This window comes from Rana temporaria, chromosome 6 (assembly GCF_905171775.1).
Source record: "Rana temporaria chromosome 6, aRanTem1.1, whole genome shotgun sequence".
Taxonomy (NCBI): Eukaryota; Metazoa; Chordata; class Amphibia; order Anura; family Ranidae; genus Rana; species Rana temporaria.
Window position 1 is genome coordinate 132593819 of NC_053494.1, and position 17348 is coordinate 132611166.

The 17348-nt window shown below is 39.3% G+C and overlaps 1 protein-coding gene across 3 annotated transcripts in view; it reads right to left on the reverse strand.

The window, feature by feature from the left end:
- Positions 1 to 17348, reverse strand: part of SATB2 (SATB homeobox 2) — a 250298-nt gene that overhangs the window by 172032 nt on the left and 60918 nt on the right. For all 3 annotated transcript variants that reach the window (XM_040357386.1, XM_040357387.1, XM_040357388.1), the window contains one exon: positions 5646 to 5804. In XM_040357386.1, the coding sequence (XP_040213320.1) occupies positions 5646 to 5804 (159 nt within the window). The remainder of the gene's footprint in view (positions 1 to 5645; positions 5805 to 17348) is intronic.

Consider the following 17348-nt stretch of genomic DNA (forward strand, 5'->3'; position numbering starts at 1 on the left):
CATCAAAGTCATCCTTATTATAGTGTTTAGTACAGAGACTCCTTACTTTCTCTCTTACAGGAACCTGTAAAATGTCACACACAAGCACAACTAAAATTTCCCAGATGACATAAAATTCCATGCTAGAGTATACAATCGCTCTGGTCTATAGTAGCCTTCAACATATTATATAAACACACAGATACACATTTCCTAATTTGTTATCTGAGCATCAAAACCTGAGAGACATGATGGCCACAGCGATCTGCAATCTGAGGCGCACTTGCCTGAGCCGATACGTGATGTCTTTTTCACTGGCACCCAAAGCGTCACTGTCATAGGGTGTAATTGACAGCTTTCCAGGCTGTCAGTTACAAAGCTTGGACTACTCATGGTCCTCCCACCCTGCCATCAGTGACAGAAGTGGCCTAATAGCAGCTGATGACTTTGGTGTGTGAAAGAAGCCTGCCGGCCTTCACTCTCCCTTCTTCTGTTGAAAGTACTGCAGCAGGTATATAGACCCCTGCATGTTTGAAAGTATGGGGTTTGGGGTGGATCTAAGGTTTTAAGCTGTCAGGTTTGGGACTGATAACCCGAGGTCTGAAGCTGCAGGGTTTGGGGCTGATTTGAGATCTGAAGGAGCAAGGTTTGGGGTTGATCTTAGCTCCAAAGGGGCATGATTTGGGGCTGATATAAGCTCTGTAGCTGCAGCGTTTGGGGTTCATCTGAGGTCTGAAAAAGCATTTATTGGGGATGAGTTAATCTTTTGATTAGCATTACAACTGTGAATATAAAACACAATGTGGTATTAAACCCAAAACCAAAAATGTATTTGTTTTATTTTTTAGGCTTTTTTCCTCTGTTTTTCCTGGAGATCTGGCGCATTTTACAGACACCACTCTGGATGAAAGAGCACAGAGGACACATTTGGACAGCAGAACTATCAGTCTGGTGGGTGGGGAGTGTTATGCCGCGTACACGTGATCATTTTTCGGCATTAAAAAAAACTATGTTTTTAAAAACATCGTGTGTGGGCTTCACATCGTTTTTCGGCTTCTGAAAAACGACCGAAAAAAAATTCGAACATGCATTTTTTCACGTAGTTTTTTAAAATGTTGTTTTTCGTGTTGTTAAAAATGATCGCGTGTGGGCAAAAACAACGTTTGAAACCCGCACATGTTTACTGGGAGTGTACTTCCTGATGCCTCTGCTGTGTAACAACCTTTCACTCTGCTTCCTATATCACATTTTATTAGAGCAAACTGCCCTTGTACTTTTTTTAAATAACAAACATATCATACACTCCACTGTGCAGTTCGTTTTGCAAAGTGTGGCCTCGTCTTCTGGGTTGCTCGCGGCTCTTCCTCACATCGGTAAACCCCCTGGGAGAAGCTTCCCTGGGGGTTACTTGCGGGCACGCTCCCAAGTCCAGCATTTGCGTGTATAGATACAGAATGCCGGACTCTGCCCCGCCCCCGGCGTCATTGGATTTGATTGACAGCAGTGGGAGCCAATGTCTGTGCTGCTATCAATCTATCCAATCAAGAGCCGAAAAACCCCAGGCAGAGAGGTAAATCGTGTCTCCCGAGGGAACGAACGGGCTCAGGTGACTAAAACGTATTAATCGGCCTCCAAGTAGATTACTTTTACCTTTACTTAATTAAATAAATCCCTATTTCTTTCATGCTGAATCTAGAAAAAAAGATTGTTCTGCCACAACTAAAATAAAACTAAAATACTAAAATAACTATTTTGTGGTCTCAGATCATAGTCAACCATTTCACTAGCAACTAGTCAACTAGTCAATGAGGTATTGGCACATATTGTCTATTTTCTCAGCAATATCACAAGGCGCTAGTAACATCACTCTGCATACTTCTTAGTTGACTTGTATGTGGATAAAAATATAATTCTGGGGGAATAAAATATGTGAATAGAAAATGTCTTTAGCTAGGCCTCATACATTTTTTATATAACCTGAAGTCCAACCAAGGTTATAATGTGGCTACTTTGGTCTAACTGGTACTTGACTCCACTCTTCTCATTACAATGCTGCCTTTTCTTGTAAAGACTTAATTGTAGCTTGATACATTCTTTTTCCCTGCATATTTTCTCTTATTGAATACCAAAGACCAGCCATAAAACTCTGCCTCCAAGGGCTGCAACATAAAGATGTTATTCCAATATTAGATTAAACAGCAAAGCAATGAGAAGACCAACCATAAAGACAATTAGATTTACATTCATGGGTAATTGAAGAGGACAAAGGCCCCATTGGAAGGGTGGTGTGTGACTCACTCTTATTCTGAGCTGCTAACCATGTTCATATGACACAATCCAAAGGAAAATATTACCTTACACAATAATAAACTACTTTATAGCACAGCGCTGCCCAGCCACGCGGGCTCTGCCCTCTCAAACGGGGGCTTGTTTGTGGCCTGCCAGCCAGGGAGTCTGTACGGGTCATGTCAACAAGGTGATAACATGAGCTAGTGTGGCAACTATAAACCAGCTATCCTGTCTTCGCTGCTTATTTGTACAGGCCCTACATGTAAGTAACCAAAAAAAGTTTGTAATAAGGAACATTTTCTGCACAACAGAGAGGCAAGACTAAAACCCAGGATCTAATATACCAATATCATCAACTGACCAATGAAGAGCTTAATACATGACATATGCTACAGGGTATGACACCCTAATATGCTGTAATTCTGCTTGACTGCCAGTGCAAGTACACTTGTATACCAGCCTGTCTGCTAAATAAATGATTTAGACAACACAAAAACTAGCAAAGCACATTTAATACACAGCAATGCGCTTAATGCTCTGTCAGCTGTGGGAGTCTGAAGGTGAAGAAGCAATATCAAATTAATGTGAGTTGGGTTAAAAAAAAAGCCAGTGAAAGTCACATGATCAAAGTTCCTCCAATCATGAAGCTCTCTCTGCTGCAAGAAAAAGCAATGAGCAATCCCTGGGGCTCAGTCAGCTACATACCACAGCCTATATTTTATGAATGGGACATACTGTGGTATATAGTGGAGAGCAGATAGCAATGTCCTTTTTCTGATTTGCTATGAGTTTGGTTTACAAGCATTGTGCATCCTCCATATTATTGCAGGACTCATCAGATATGAGAACCATTGGCTCAGATGGTAAAATCGCCTATTTTGGCCTACAAACTAATACCTCATACTTTTGTGTGTTATGGTATATTGACCATCAAGTGAAAAATAGTTTTTAAAAAGCATATTAGCCTGCCTGACAAAAAATGGTAGAGACAACACAAAGATGTAGGTTTACAAGCATTGTGCACCCACAAATTAATTCCCTGTTTGCAGTAGACATGTGCATTCATTTTTGTCCGAATGCATTTTTGCCCGAATTTCGGTTATTTTCGTCATCGTTTTAACAAACGAAAACAAACGCGCCTAATCCGAAATCTGAAAGATCCAACATAAAAAAATGCTTTATTTTTGTTTTTGTTGCTACAACAGTTCGATATAGATAGGAGATTGGACATGATGCTGACAATAGCAATCTGTGTCTATCGAATCTGTGGTCGATTGTGCCTAACCTTAACTCTATTAGTCCAAGAGTATTCTACATAGAGAGAAAAGATTCGACATAGAGAGAAAATATTTGACATTATAGAGACAGTGTTGGGGGAGACCATTCAACATGAACGACGAAGATTCGACGAAGCAGCGAAAAAATATAAATGTTGAATCTGTCATTGAAGGCTTATGGTGTCTGTCAGAAGTTCTAAAAAGATTCGACAAGCAACTAAACTGTACGATGCCGCAATGGTACATTTCCGGTCAAATGCTTGGCCTATAGGCTATAGAAGAATTTGAATGTTAGTTGACTAGTAATAATAATTTATAAATATAATTATTACTAGTGTCATACAACATTAGAATTCTTCTATAGCTTGTAGGCGAACATTCGACCGGAAATGTACGATTGCAGCAACGTACAGTTTAGCTGCTCCGTCAAATCTTCTTAGAACATTCGACAGACTTCAATGACAGATTCGACCTTAATTAATTTGGATTTTCAGGCAAATGCATTTTTAACGAAACAAAATAAATAAAAACGAATTTCAGGAGTAACCAAATAAATACATTTTTCGGACGAAAACAAAATTTCGAAACAAAATATTTCAGTGTGCACATGTCTAGTTTGCAGTACTCTGGCAATCAAAGGGTTACCCGGATATGCTCTGGGACCGTGTTAAGGTAATCTATAAAAAGTGACCGTTTTTTTTTAATTCTGTCAAATTTACTGTATGCAAAATAAATGTATTTCTTCCTCACTGGTAGATTGTGTTGGCTGACTAATCTACAGTAACAGGTAGTAAAACACTAATTATACACAGGTGGAACTAAGACCTTTAGGCAGGTATTATTTTGAGAAGGTCTAACACAGTAAACTTTTATGTGTGCCAAGCTTCCTTTTTTTTTACATGATCCTATCTCATGTTTCTCACCTTGTGTAAATATTTCTGGCAAAGCAACAGCACATAAAGATGTAATCATTTGCCTATTTGTGTTATTAAAGCTACGTGTTATGTGTAACTGTGTAGCAACAAATATATCCAAGTTATACAGAATATAATAAGCCTATTGGTGGTCATACCTAAAATCTACTTTTCCTATGAATAAAAACAACATAAGGGCCTACATCCCAACACATCAGTGCGCAGAAACAATTATGCCTTTTACACACAATCTGATTTTCCGTCGGGATAAATTCAGACGGATTTTTCTGACGAAATTCCGTTCAAGCTGTCTTGCATACACACTGTCACACCAAATTCCGACCGTCAAGAACGCGGTGACGTACAACACTATAACGAGACGAGAAAAGTGAAGTTTAATGCTTCCGAGCATGGGTCAACTTGATTCTGAGCATGCATGTTTTTTTCTCCGTCGGAGTCCCCTACAGACAAACGGAATTTCCAAGTCCAATGGGGCACACTCATGGTCGGAATATCTGATCAAAAAATTCCGTCTGACTTTTTCCATTGGAAATTCCGATCGTGTGTACAAGGCATTACACTAATATATTTACTGTGGAAACACCAGTGCACAAAGTGCATACCACCCCATAGACCATGTTAGCTACGACTGCTCCCACCTTATAGAGTAGTGGAAAGTTTTAGCACTCCATCAAGATAAGTACTAGAGGCCTGGAGTGGTCACATACCAGGCGCCAAGGGAATATGTTATATCCCTGATTATCAACAAGTTTGATATAAACTTGAAATAACAAATCAATTATATCCTTCTTACTTAGTTTTAGCATTAATTCATTTGTTACAACAAACATTCAAAATCCATTCATTTTTAATCATTAAAATAATGTATGATTTTTAGTTAGTAAAACAATGTAATTTTTTCTATAAAATGTATTAAAAATAGATAGGAGAATACTAAATTTCAGATGTGAGACCATCATGGTTGCTCCTTGCTACCAAGCCATATCATTAACATTTGATGTAGATGACTTACCATTTGTGGCTATAACAATATATGACTTCCTTTATAGGTGACAAAACAGGAAGTAGCAATATGAACGGTGGTGGTCATTAGGCAAAGGTGGACAACAAGCGCTAATGTTTGTGAGGTTTCAAACTAAGAGGATAGTATTAGAAGCTCCCTTACCTTGTGCTTGAGCTGCTGATGAGTGAGAGTACCCGAGGGCAAGAAGGGCAGTCTCTACCAACTGATTAAAAAGAACATCTCTACGAACCAGTACAAATTCAGCATGTTCTTCCCTGCTGTCCATCTGCTCCACCACACAGAAGACAGGAAGCATGAGACCTGTATGCAGATGGCAAGAAAAATAGCATATTAACACATGGACTCAGTTTGTACAAAATTACAGCAAGTGAAACTAAGAAGATTTAGAGCTGACCATTATACACAACCAGCAGGTTTTATATTCAAATAAAAAAGGAATAAGTGACCTACCATTGATGAATAATACACCCATTCAGCACTGCGCCACAGAGCTCATCGTTATTAAATGATAAATAATAGATAAAACGTGAGATACCTAAATATAGCTGCCACTTTAAATTATCAAAATGAAATAAAAAATATTCACCTAAACAAACATATAATGCCCTGTACACACGATCGGGCTTTAACCCGACCAAGCTCACATCGGAGGAAAAGAGAACATGTTCTCTATGTAATCTCCGATGGAATTCATCAGAATTTCCGATGGAATTTCTCAGATGGGCATACAAACGGTCTGAATTTCCAATGGAAAAAGTCTGTCTGAATTTTTCCATTGGAAATTCCAATCGTGTATACGAGGCCTGAGTGAACAGCGACACTTTAGTGTATATTTGAATATACATGTGAGAAAAAAAAATATAGCACTACCTACTACAAACAAACAAACCTATAAAATGTGTCTAAATGTCATAAATTATCATGACATAGTGACAAAAACTACAGTGTACTGTGTGATAGTGTACATCTGAGCTACTCAGGTGTAAAGTGATGTATTAGAATCCAATTATAATGTGGATAAACTAAATTAAAACATTTTTTGAGAAAAATATGTGCTTAAATATGAAGACGAGTCGCTGTAGTCATCCACTGTGTTCCCACAAGTAAAATTGTAAATGTATAGAAATGGTGTTGCGCAAACTCAAAAATAAGTGAATCAGCAGATACATTTGTAGCATAAACTATGATAATCAATAAAAAAAAATAAAAAAAATATAGTAAAATATAAAAAAAGTAAAATATAGTAAAATAAAAAAAAAAAAATTTTTTGCATGTACTTTATTGATTTTATTGTGATGATTACCGAAGGTTTTGCTACAATTTCATTCACTGAACACGTAGTGTGTCACCCAATGTGAAAATTCTAAAAAACACGCATAAACAAGCAAAAAGTCAATTTATTAAGAGCACAGTGCACAAAAGCAGTCCTCCAACACAGATGAGAGTTATTTTCCTTACACTCTCCTGTTTGGCAGTAAAGCGGTATACCCACTCGGGGGCCATACATGATCCAACCAAACGGTCCCCACCACTGCTGACATACAGTAGGTATAACTTGCTCATGTATGGCGAGACAAAGGAAAGGCTCCACTAGTGTTGTATGATCCGCAAACATATACAGTTTATTTAGAATCTTCACACATTGCACTTACATGTAAAACATTAAAAACAAGCATGGGACAAAATTCCTGGGGTGTTGTAGCAATAAGGTCTAAACATCAGGTGAAATCTCAACGCACTTGGGACCTCATTGGAATGTCACCTCCGATACTTCCTTACATGTCACTTTGCCATATTGCCGTTCAGACGCGTTTCATCATCACGACTTTGCTTAGGGAATTGGCTATACGGCACGGCAACACAAGGAGGGTAAATCTTTAGATTGGGGACAGAGCAAAATAAAAACACTTTTAAAAGACAAGATTTCAGTTAGAACTTCTTGCTTGTTGTTCTCTGTGTTCCAGCTGTGGAAATTTTTACTCACTTCCTATTGAAAACCCAGACAGCAATAAAAACTTAACTGAGGTTCTATCTCTTTCCCACACTATCCAAAAAATGTTTTCACTAGAAACACCATTTAAATGTCAAGTACCTCTAGGATCCTGTAGGCCATGCTTACTCCAGACTTCTGGATAAAACAATCCATCATGTCCTAAACCAAGCAGCCCTACAATAGGTACACTTTGCCTAAGCAGAGCATAGACCTTCCATTCTGGTACATCAACCAAAGTATAGCTTACTATGCCAACTAAAACCTAAACCTACACTGAAGATATCTTCTACACACCACAAAGCATGTCAACCATTCAACTCAGCTCAACTCAACTCATCTTTGGCCCATATGACTTCTTCAAATACTGTCATTTTCATTGATTTGCTAGAGTTGATTTGCTTAATGGAGTAGAGAATGTTCACTGAACAAAATGATAGAATGTATGTATAGACACAACCTTGTAACTTTGTTTGGTTTTCTGCTTTCTGTAATATGTTGGGGTGATTTTCCTTTAACTATCCTGCAGAAGCAAGAGGGTAGAAATCTCTACAAAGCAAGGCAAATCCCCCTGTTATGCCTCATACACATGACCGGTTTTCCTGGCAGGAAAACTGCCATGAGAGCTTTTAGCCGGGAATCCCGGCCGTGTTCCATACACACGGACAGGAAAACCGCCGGGAATCACGGTGGGAAAAAAAAGAACATGTTCTCTTTTTTCCCGCCAGGATTACCAGTGGTTTTTAAGCCGGCAGTTTCCCTATGGAGAAAACCTGCGGTGGAGCATGCACACGGCCGGGTTTCCCAACCAAAGCTTTAATGGCAGTTTTCCTGTCGGGAAACCCGGCTGTGGGGGGGGGGGGGTAAGCTACCGAGCAGGTTTTCCCCTCGGTTTTCCCGGTGGACTTTTTACCGCCAGGAAAACCGATCGTGTGTACAAGGCATTAGACAGTTGTCACTGGAACAGTTGCCCACATTGGAAAATGTAAATGTATCTTTATTTCTGGTACAACATTTTGCATTTCCCATCACTTTCTGTCTACTTGTCAATGATCACCAGGACAAATAATAAGGGTAAATCTACCTATGAAAAAGCATTTTGTAATAAAACCTTAAGGGGTTCTAACCCTCCCCTATTGTATCCAAAGCCTGAAAAAAGAGTTGTGATGTTTTTGTTGCACTAAGCTACGTGAACATTTTCTTTGGAAAGTGAAAATTCTTACATACTTAGCCAGGTTGAAAAAAGACACGTCCATCGAGTTCAACCTAAACTAATCTTTTAGTAAATCAACTCCACTGAGTAGGGGTTTGATTATGAGAAAGAGTGCTATGATGTATGATGAATGTTTTTCCATTACTCCTGATGTATACAGAAGCAGACAGATCAAAGAGATATTCGACGACCAAAAGGTAACAACCCATATCATGCCAACCCTCAGAAAGTTAGGAAAAGGCTGAGTACAGAATGCAATGCAAGAGGTTTTCCAAGTCAATTCAATGGCAAACTTTAAAAACACACCGAACAGACAAAGTGATTGGAGGCATATCTGCTCGAATTGGGACTCTCTCTTTGGCAGCCCATAGAAACAGAGAAGACAAACTAGGTGAAATTAGACATTATCCAAGGCCCTCTTTAAATTTGAATGGTATTGCTTCTATGAGACCACAACGTATATCAAAAATACTTCTCTCTCAACTGAGGGTGTTTTGATGGCAGATAAAGCCACTATTATACCTCCTTGTTCTTCCTTTCATCAGCTCTGTTCTCATAGACTGCGTGTCAAGGCTGTTTCTTTTTTATATGCTCTACTTTATTTCTCATACATCACATAGGAAAGAAAAAGAAGATTCTGCATGGCGATGTCTGGATCCTATTAATGCGTCTCCTCCATGTCTCAGCCTTCTCCTAATAAATCATCTTTTTATATGGACATTTTATTTTCATCTGCAGGAAAGTCATTAGCAGAAAAATAGATGTTAGAAACACTTGGCTGCCAGCAATCTTTTTTCTATGCGCCGCGACCCCCTTTTGGCAGAGAAAGGGTTAAGGAAGCTATCGTGTTTAATAAGGACTTAGAGCTGATTAAATATTATAATGTTTGCCTTGTTCCTTAACAATGAAAGCATCATTGTTGTAGCTTGTTTTTGCTAGATTTTTTTTATGTTGGCCATCCTAACTAGCCAAAAAACTTGTATGGAAATTTCACAGCGAGGAAAATAATAAAATTACATTGATTTTGATTAGTAATTGCAAAATGACAGTTTGGGCAACTTTTGCAATATATGACTATCTTTTGTTTTACCGCTGCCTGTGCTAGTCTTGCATGACCTTTTTTTTTTTACTTTTAACCACTTCAGCCCCAGAAGGATTTACCCCCTTCCTGACCAGAGCACTTTTTGCAATACAGCACTGCGTCGTTTTAACTGACCATTGCGCGGTCGTGTGATGTTGCACCCAACAAAAAAAAACTTCTTTTGGTGGTATTTGATCACCTCTGCGGTTTAAATTTTTGTTGCGCTATAAAAAAAAAAGAGCGACAATTTAGAAAAAAAAGCAATATTTTTTACTTTTTGCTATAATAAATATCCCCCAAAAATATATATAAAAAAACAACAAATTTCTTTCTTAGTTTAGGCCAATATGTGTTCTTCTACATATTTTTGGTAAAAAAATCGCAATAAGTGTATATTGATTGGTTTGCGCAAAAGTTATAGCTTCCACAAAATAGGGGATAGATTTATGTCATTTTTATTTTATGATTATTATTTTTTTATTAGTAATGGCAGCGATTTGAGATTTTTATTATAACGGCGACATTGCGGCACACACATCGAACACTATTTTGGGACCAGTGACATTTATACAGCGATCAGTGCTATAAAAATGCAATGATTACTGTGTAAATGACACTGGCAGAGAAGGGCTTAAACGGGAATGATAAAGGGGTTAACTGTGTTCCTTCACTGTGTTCTAACTGTAAGGGGGATAGGCTCACTACAACATGACAGAGATCATTGCTCCTGATGACAGGGAGCAGTAGATCCTTGTCATGTTGCTAGGCAGAACAGGGAAGGTATACATGCTAGAATTACATGCCCGTGGATCCTGGCAGACATCGAGTCCGCGGGACCCGCGCGCCCGCTTACGGAGTAAAAAAAGAAACAAAAAGAACCAATATTAAAAAAAATAATAAGAAAAAAATAATTGTAAAAAAATAATAATAATAATAATAATACAAATAAAGATAAACTACTGACACTGATCTCTGCCCTGCTGACAAAGCCCTACTGACTTGCCCACTGCCATATATGGTATATTACACACGCATGTGTGTTTGAGCTTTGGTGTGCACACCCTAATGCAATAGGCTGCGCACACCTATGCAAACAAGAAAAACAGTTAGGACACCTGGAAAATTGTCTCCTGCTTTTTACCTGCCCAATAAGTCAGCAAAGTCTATGTACCCAGATAGCAACCAATTGTGCTGCAAGTTTGAAAATGACTTGCTAAGCTATTGCTAGACTTGCCAGGCTTCACGCGTTTGTTGCACAATTGCAGCAAGTCCCGATTGCATGACTTCAGATCAACTTTCTTTGCAAACATTCTGCAAGTCTGCTGCAAGTTCTGGTTCAGTTATGCTGTGCAACAGTCATCCCATCACAGGGGTCATTGTGACTTTCAGAGCTCTTGCTGTAGACCTGGGGTCTCTAAACTTTCTAAACAAAGGACCAGCTTACTGGCCTTCAGAATTTAGGAGGGCCGGATTGTTGCCAGTGGAAGTAGAAAAGGTCCCGACATCAGTGGAAAAAAAATGCCCTATTGTTTGATTCAGTAAGGGTAATTGCACCCCAAAGTTGATGTCATTAGGCCCCATCGTTGGTGTCTTTGAAAGGAATTGTACCCCATCATTAATGTCATTGGGCCCCATTGTTTGTGTCATTAGGAGGTAATTGTGCAATATTGTTGCTGTCAGTGGGAGGAATGTTGCCCCATCATTGGTGTTATTGGCAGGAAATGTGCCCCCTTAATTGGTGTCAGTGGGGGGAATTATGAACCATTGTTGGTATCAGTGGATGAAATAGTGCCCCAAGGGCTGGATAAAAGGAAGCAAAGGGACAAATCTGGCCCCCAGGCCGCAGTTTAGAGACCACTGCTGTAGACTCACCACGTTGCCCTTGCTGGAGACTTGCCATGCAAATTTGCTACAATTTGGAAAAGTGTCAACTAGAATTTGTGCTTTAAGTCCTCTGCAAGTGTACAACTTGCCAGTGAAAATGTGCAGCGAGGTAACAGATTTACAATTCAACATATACAAAAGGTCCAAACTTTGTTGCTACAGATAATAAAATATGTAAAGTCAACTGTCAAAACACAAGTATAAATTGCCTAATACAATCATAGAGTATAGATAATATAATAAGAAAATTTGATACACAGAGACAAAACATTTTTTGTGCAGACAATCCACAGAATCATTACTCGGGTAGACATTTGATCGGTATAACAAAGCAGCATATACAATGTATTGGCCTCTACCGATAACATCACTTGAAATTTCCAGTGCCAAATCATTCATTCTCATCTTGCTTAACCCCTTAGGCCCTTAAGAAATGTTTCCGCTGGTCTTGTTAAACTGAATATCTGTGTACTACAATCTTTTTCTCACCTGGAGTAAGGGTTATAATGAATCTTACGCTGCAGCTGTAAAACACAAAAAAGTATCGCTGCCAGCTCTGGTCCACATGGAAATAAACGCTGATCAAAGCAATGTTGGAAAAGGTGTGAAGGCAGGACTGGTGGTAGGCAAAACAGATGAGTCCAGCTGCGGTGATCCCTAAGCAGACCTGTTCAGTTTTAAGAAACTCTCAGATTTTAAAAGTGGAAAAAATATCTAACAGAAGGATATAAAGGGGTGGGCTGGCTTCCAGCTCATAAAAATAAATTCTTTATCTCAATAACACGCCTTTGAAGTTTCAATTTAAGTGGTGGCTGAATCTAGCAGCTACAAATTGGTAGCAATGCCTTATAGGAAATGATGGGCTCTAAATAAATACGTCTAAAGGTATATCTTTTAAAGTATATCTACAGATAATACATTTTTCTTACTCAAAGATAGTGTGTGGAGTAGAAAACAGAGGTACTAACCCTTGCCAAAGCAAAAAAAAAGATACACTTTAGATACACTTTAAAGTGATTGTAAACCCTAACAATGAACAATTCTCACTTACTTGCTTTAGGTATGTTAAATAACCCATTGAAAATAGTTTGGGATATATGTTTCATAAGTGCAGAAAAAAACTGTTGTTAATGTTAGAAGTTCAGAATTGTCCTTTGCATACTTCCAGTGATATCTCAAATAGTGTTTATTTAGCCCTATGTATTCTCATTATGAACTACAGAATGATTTAACTTTATAGTGTAGATATCTGAGAGTGCGTAGGTTATGGTTAGCAAAAAACACTGGACAGGGCTTGTGCCCACAACAGGAGCTGAGGAGGTGAGTGCAATACTGGCAGATCAGGAAGTAGTCTGTACTTTCAGGGTAAAGTGATAAAACATGGAAAACAGAGCACATTAATAAAAATTGAAGTAGGGCTTATTTTGTAAGCTTTGTAGCCAATGAATGTTCCCTAATGCCTCGTACACTCGGCCTGATTCTCAGAGAAAAAATGTCCGACTTTTTTTCTAGGAAAGTCCGGCCGTGTGTAGCCTTCATTTGACTTTTTTTGTTGGAAGTCCGACGGACTTTGTTCTCTTTCTCTTTCTTGTTCTCTTTCTTTCCATCAGACTTTGGATGGACTCACGGCGGACTTTTGCAAGGTCAAAAGTCCGACCGTGTGTACAAGGTATGATTTAATATTTGGTTTCTCTCCTTTCCTTATATTTCCCTCTTTGTTTTTATTTTATTATAAATAACATATGGAAAACGCTAAAGAAGAGATGAATAGATTAAAGGGACATTCCACCCACAAGTTATATTATATAATTATTGTAAGTAAAGTGAGGCCCAAGTTTCTTACATGTCTTGACTAAGCCAACAGTAAGATCTCACTAAGGCCCCATACACACGAGAGGATTTATCCGCAGATACGGTCCAGCAGACCGTTTCCACGGATAAATCCTCTCAAAGATTTCCGCAGATTTCGATGCGATGGAGTGTACACACCATCGCATTGAAATCCGCGCGGAAATCCTCTGCCGATGACGTGTCGCGCCGTCGCCGCGATTATGACGCGGCGACGGGCGCGACGCTGTCATATAAGGAATTCCACGCATGCGTCAAATCATTACGACGCGTGCGGGGAATCCCTTTGGACGAATGGATCCGGTAAGTCTGTACAGACGAGCGGATCCATCCGTTGGAATGGATTCCAGCAGATGGATTTGTTGTGCAACACAGCAAATATCCGATCTGCTGGAATCCATCCCAGAGGAGATTTCTCCGCGGAAACAGATCCGCTGGCGTGTACACACCATAGGATCTATCCGCAGAAACCCATTTGCTGGGATTTATCTGCGGATGGATTCTATCGTGTGTACGGGGCCTGAGGATGAGCTAAGGTTGGGACTGACCTGAGTTGGGCCTTAACCTGAGGAAAACTGTCATATAATAGCAGCCAGGGGCTGACTTACAACTTTTAGCCCAGGGAGGAAGTACAACCCATAGGCCCATGGTGCCCCCACCCACTTTTCCACTTCCCTGCCTACTGTTGACCCCCATCCCAGGCTGAATGCTGCTCCAGGTACGCTCTGCTAATTGGGCGGGTCGTGCTGGACAGTGCCTGCTGCAAGAACTCCGTGTTCCCGAACTGGCTGGTAGGGGGCTGCATGGGGGAGCCAGGGTGGCTTGGTCAGGGCTGGTCGGGGAGAAGAGCCTCCAGTGGGGTGCGGAGCCGGCCTCTGCTCAGACCTGGACACCATTCATGCCGGGGTCGGCCTGCGCTCTGTCCTCATCCCACACTCGGCAGGACACCTGCATGGACCTTTTAGTCTTCTTCACCAGGAAGTCTTTAGGCATGTCTGTGGTGGAAGCAGTTCTGGCCTTTTTATGAGACATCAGAGTAGCCTGGGGGGCTGCCGCCCGAATCAGCTTTGACAGTGGAATTCCCCGCCCTGTAGCCCCACACAAAAAGGCGAGGAGATGATCGTGACATCATTGACCTAATATGACAATAATGGGCCCCGCAGATGTGCAGATCCAGGAAGTGATGCGCAGAGACCTCACCAATACAGTCCTGTAGAGATATTAACTGTTATGCCACGTACACACGATCATAACACAAGTTATGAGACGGGAGCGCTTGTTCTGGTAAAACTACCATTCGTACTAGATCTTTACCCTAATAAGAGCCTACTTTTTGTGTTATAAGATAAAAATATGTATGAACACATTTTGTAAAACAACTAAAAGATACTAAAGTTGTCTTGTTCAGTAAACGATTGCATCCAAAATGATCTTTCATTGAGTGGTTAATCCGCCAAAATGAAAATTCAGCTGTTATGGGTTACTGCATATGATGTTCCGTGTACTTGGATGTCAGGGAAAACAATCTAACTGACTATAAGTTTGTCTCCCAGCTCATGAAACATGCAGTCTAGACAAATTCTGTATAAATTGATTGCATGACTTTAACATATACCACAGGCATACAATTTAAGAGGGTTTTTTTTTTTCATAGCAACCAATCAGAATTCTTGTTAGGTTAAAATGAAAAGATTGAACTTCATTTCATGTCTTCAGCTTTCACAAGTCAGCCATATACTGTATTGTGAGTGAGTGAGTGAAAAATTTATATAGCACTACACATGCGAACTGAATCGCCTCTGGGCGCTTGTTTGTCACTATTATAAGTACCGGTATGTAAACCCTGCATGACTAGCAGTTTTTAAAATGTACTGTAGCTTTGATATGCTTTCACTTAAAATGTTAATTAATATATATATCTTAACGTAAAGCTGATCTCCTGACAGGTATAAAAAGTGCAAATAAATGCAGGTATATATTCAATAAAAATGTAATGTATTTTTAAATACAACTAGGGGTTGATGTATTAAAACTGGAAAGTGCAAAATCTGGTGTAGCTCTGCATAGGAACCAAGTTGTTTCCTGGTTTATTTGTCAGAACTTAATTGAACCAGCCGAAGTTAGAAGCTGATTGGCTACTATGCACAGCTGCACCGGATTTTGCACTCTTCTGTTTTAGTGAATCAATCCCCTAGAGTACTTGAATCTGTATTGGCATCAGCCCTCATATACTCCTTTGCATAGTAGCACTCAGATTGGGAGGGTCAATACTAGGAGTCCATCAGGTCTGCTGAAGTACACATGTGTTAGCAATGGTCATAGACAGTAGGAAAAAGCAGAGTGAGCAGAAAGATAACCCCATCCTTGAGATGCTGCCCCCTCAGTGCCCAATCAGCAAGCAGAAGGTATGTTTTTTTCAGTGCTCTCCACTAAGCTTTGTTGCTGCTCCAGTGTGCATAGTGGCTATGGTTCAATAATGTGTACAGTATAGCTGCTTGCTTGGAGTTCAGTTTTAATTATGTACTGAAGATACCAGTAAATATACCTCACCATTTACAATTGAAGCCCCTCCCAAATGCATCCCAAACTGACCATTTTAATAAGTTGCAACCACGTATAATAAAACTCCTATCTGTAATGTCAGAAATGATGAGTAATATATTGCTACCAATCAAAAAATATTTTTTAGAAGTCTGAGTACACTTATCTGCTGTAATATGATTTTTTTTTTTTTTTTTTTTTTTTAGGTACTTATATAGCATCGTCAATTTACGCAGCGCTTTACATAAACATTGTACATTCACATCAGTTACCTGATTTACTATTTGTAAATGGAAATTAAAAATGTTTGTGTTATATTATTAAACAAAATCCTATGACTATAATTGTTTGTCTAATGCACGTAATTGATTCATATGTTTCTATGATTGTATTATTTCGTATTGATAATATATTATTTTTATTTTGTTTCATACTGATAATATTGTTTATATCATTGTCGACATAAATCGTCTATTACAAGCAGACATCCATGTTATATGCACTGTCTAGATTAATAACAGAAGGCCTTTCACAATCTTTGTAGTTTTCCTATATGATAAATGACACAGATGGAAAGATTCTGTAATATGAATATTGGCTAAACAAGATCACCAATAGCATCTGTCATCTAAGTGCTGCAAGCAGAAATACAGACTAAGTTATCATGTAACAAGGGATAAACATGGCCATCTCAACAGGTCCTTGAAAGAACAATGGTTTGGGCACATGCCAGCTACATTCCATGGGCATGTTAACAGGCAAGAGATCCTGAACAATGCCTATTCTGTTCTGTACTGGGTGGTCCTCTTCTTTTCATTTACAGATGTTTGCTATTAACATGTACCCAGCAAATGAAACTACATTGGTATATCCAGTATGCTGTCACTAAATAGTTGTGCCAGTCATAAAAGAATATCTCCATGGGATAAGTAAAGTGCTTAGGCCACAGTTGCTGTTAAATGCCTGTGTGGTGGTAGGACTCATAAGCAGGCCAACCATTTTATGGCTGGGATTGTAAGAAGTGATGGCTATCAAAAACCAAAAAATAACATCAAACAAGGGAAAACCACACACAATGTATCCCGCCATTTTAGGGATTTCCATCATAGAAATCCAAAAGGATTGCGTTTTTGGGGAATTGAAAAGGTTAATCGTCATTGGAGGGGGGGTAATTTTATCCGACAATTGAGCAAGAAAGAATCTTATTGGATTCATGAGACCCATGTTCTTTGTCCTGACGGGTTAAATGTGGACTTTGATGTTAATTGTTTTATATCCGATCGTTGA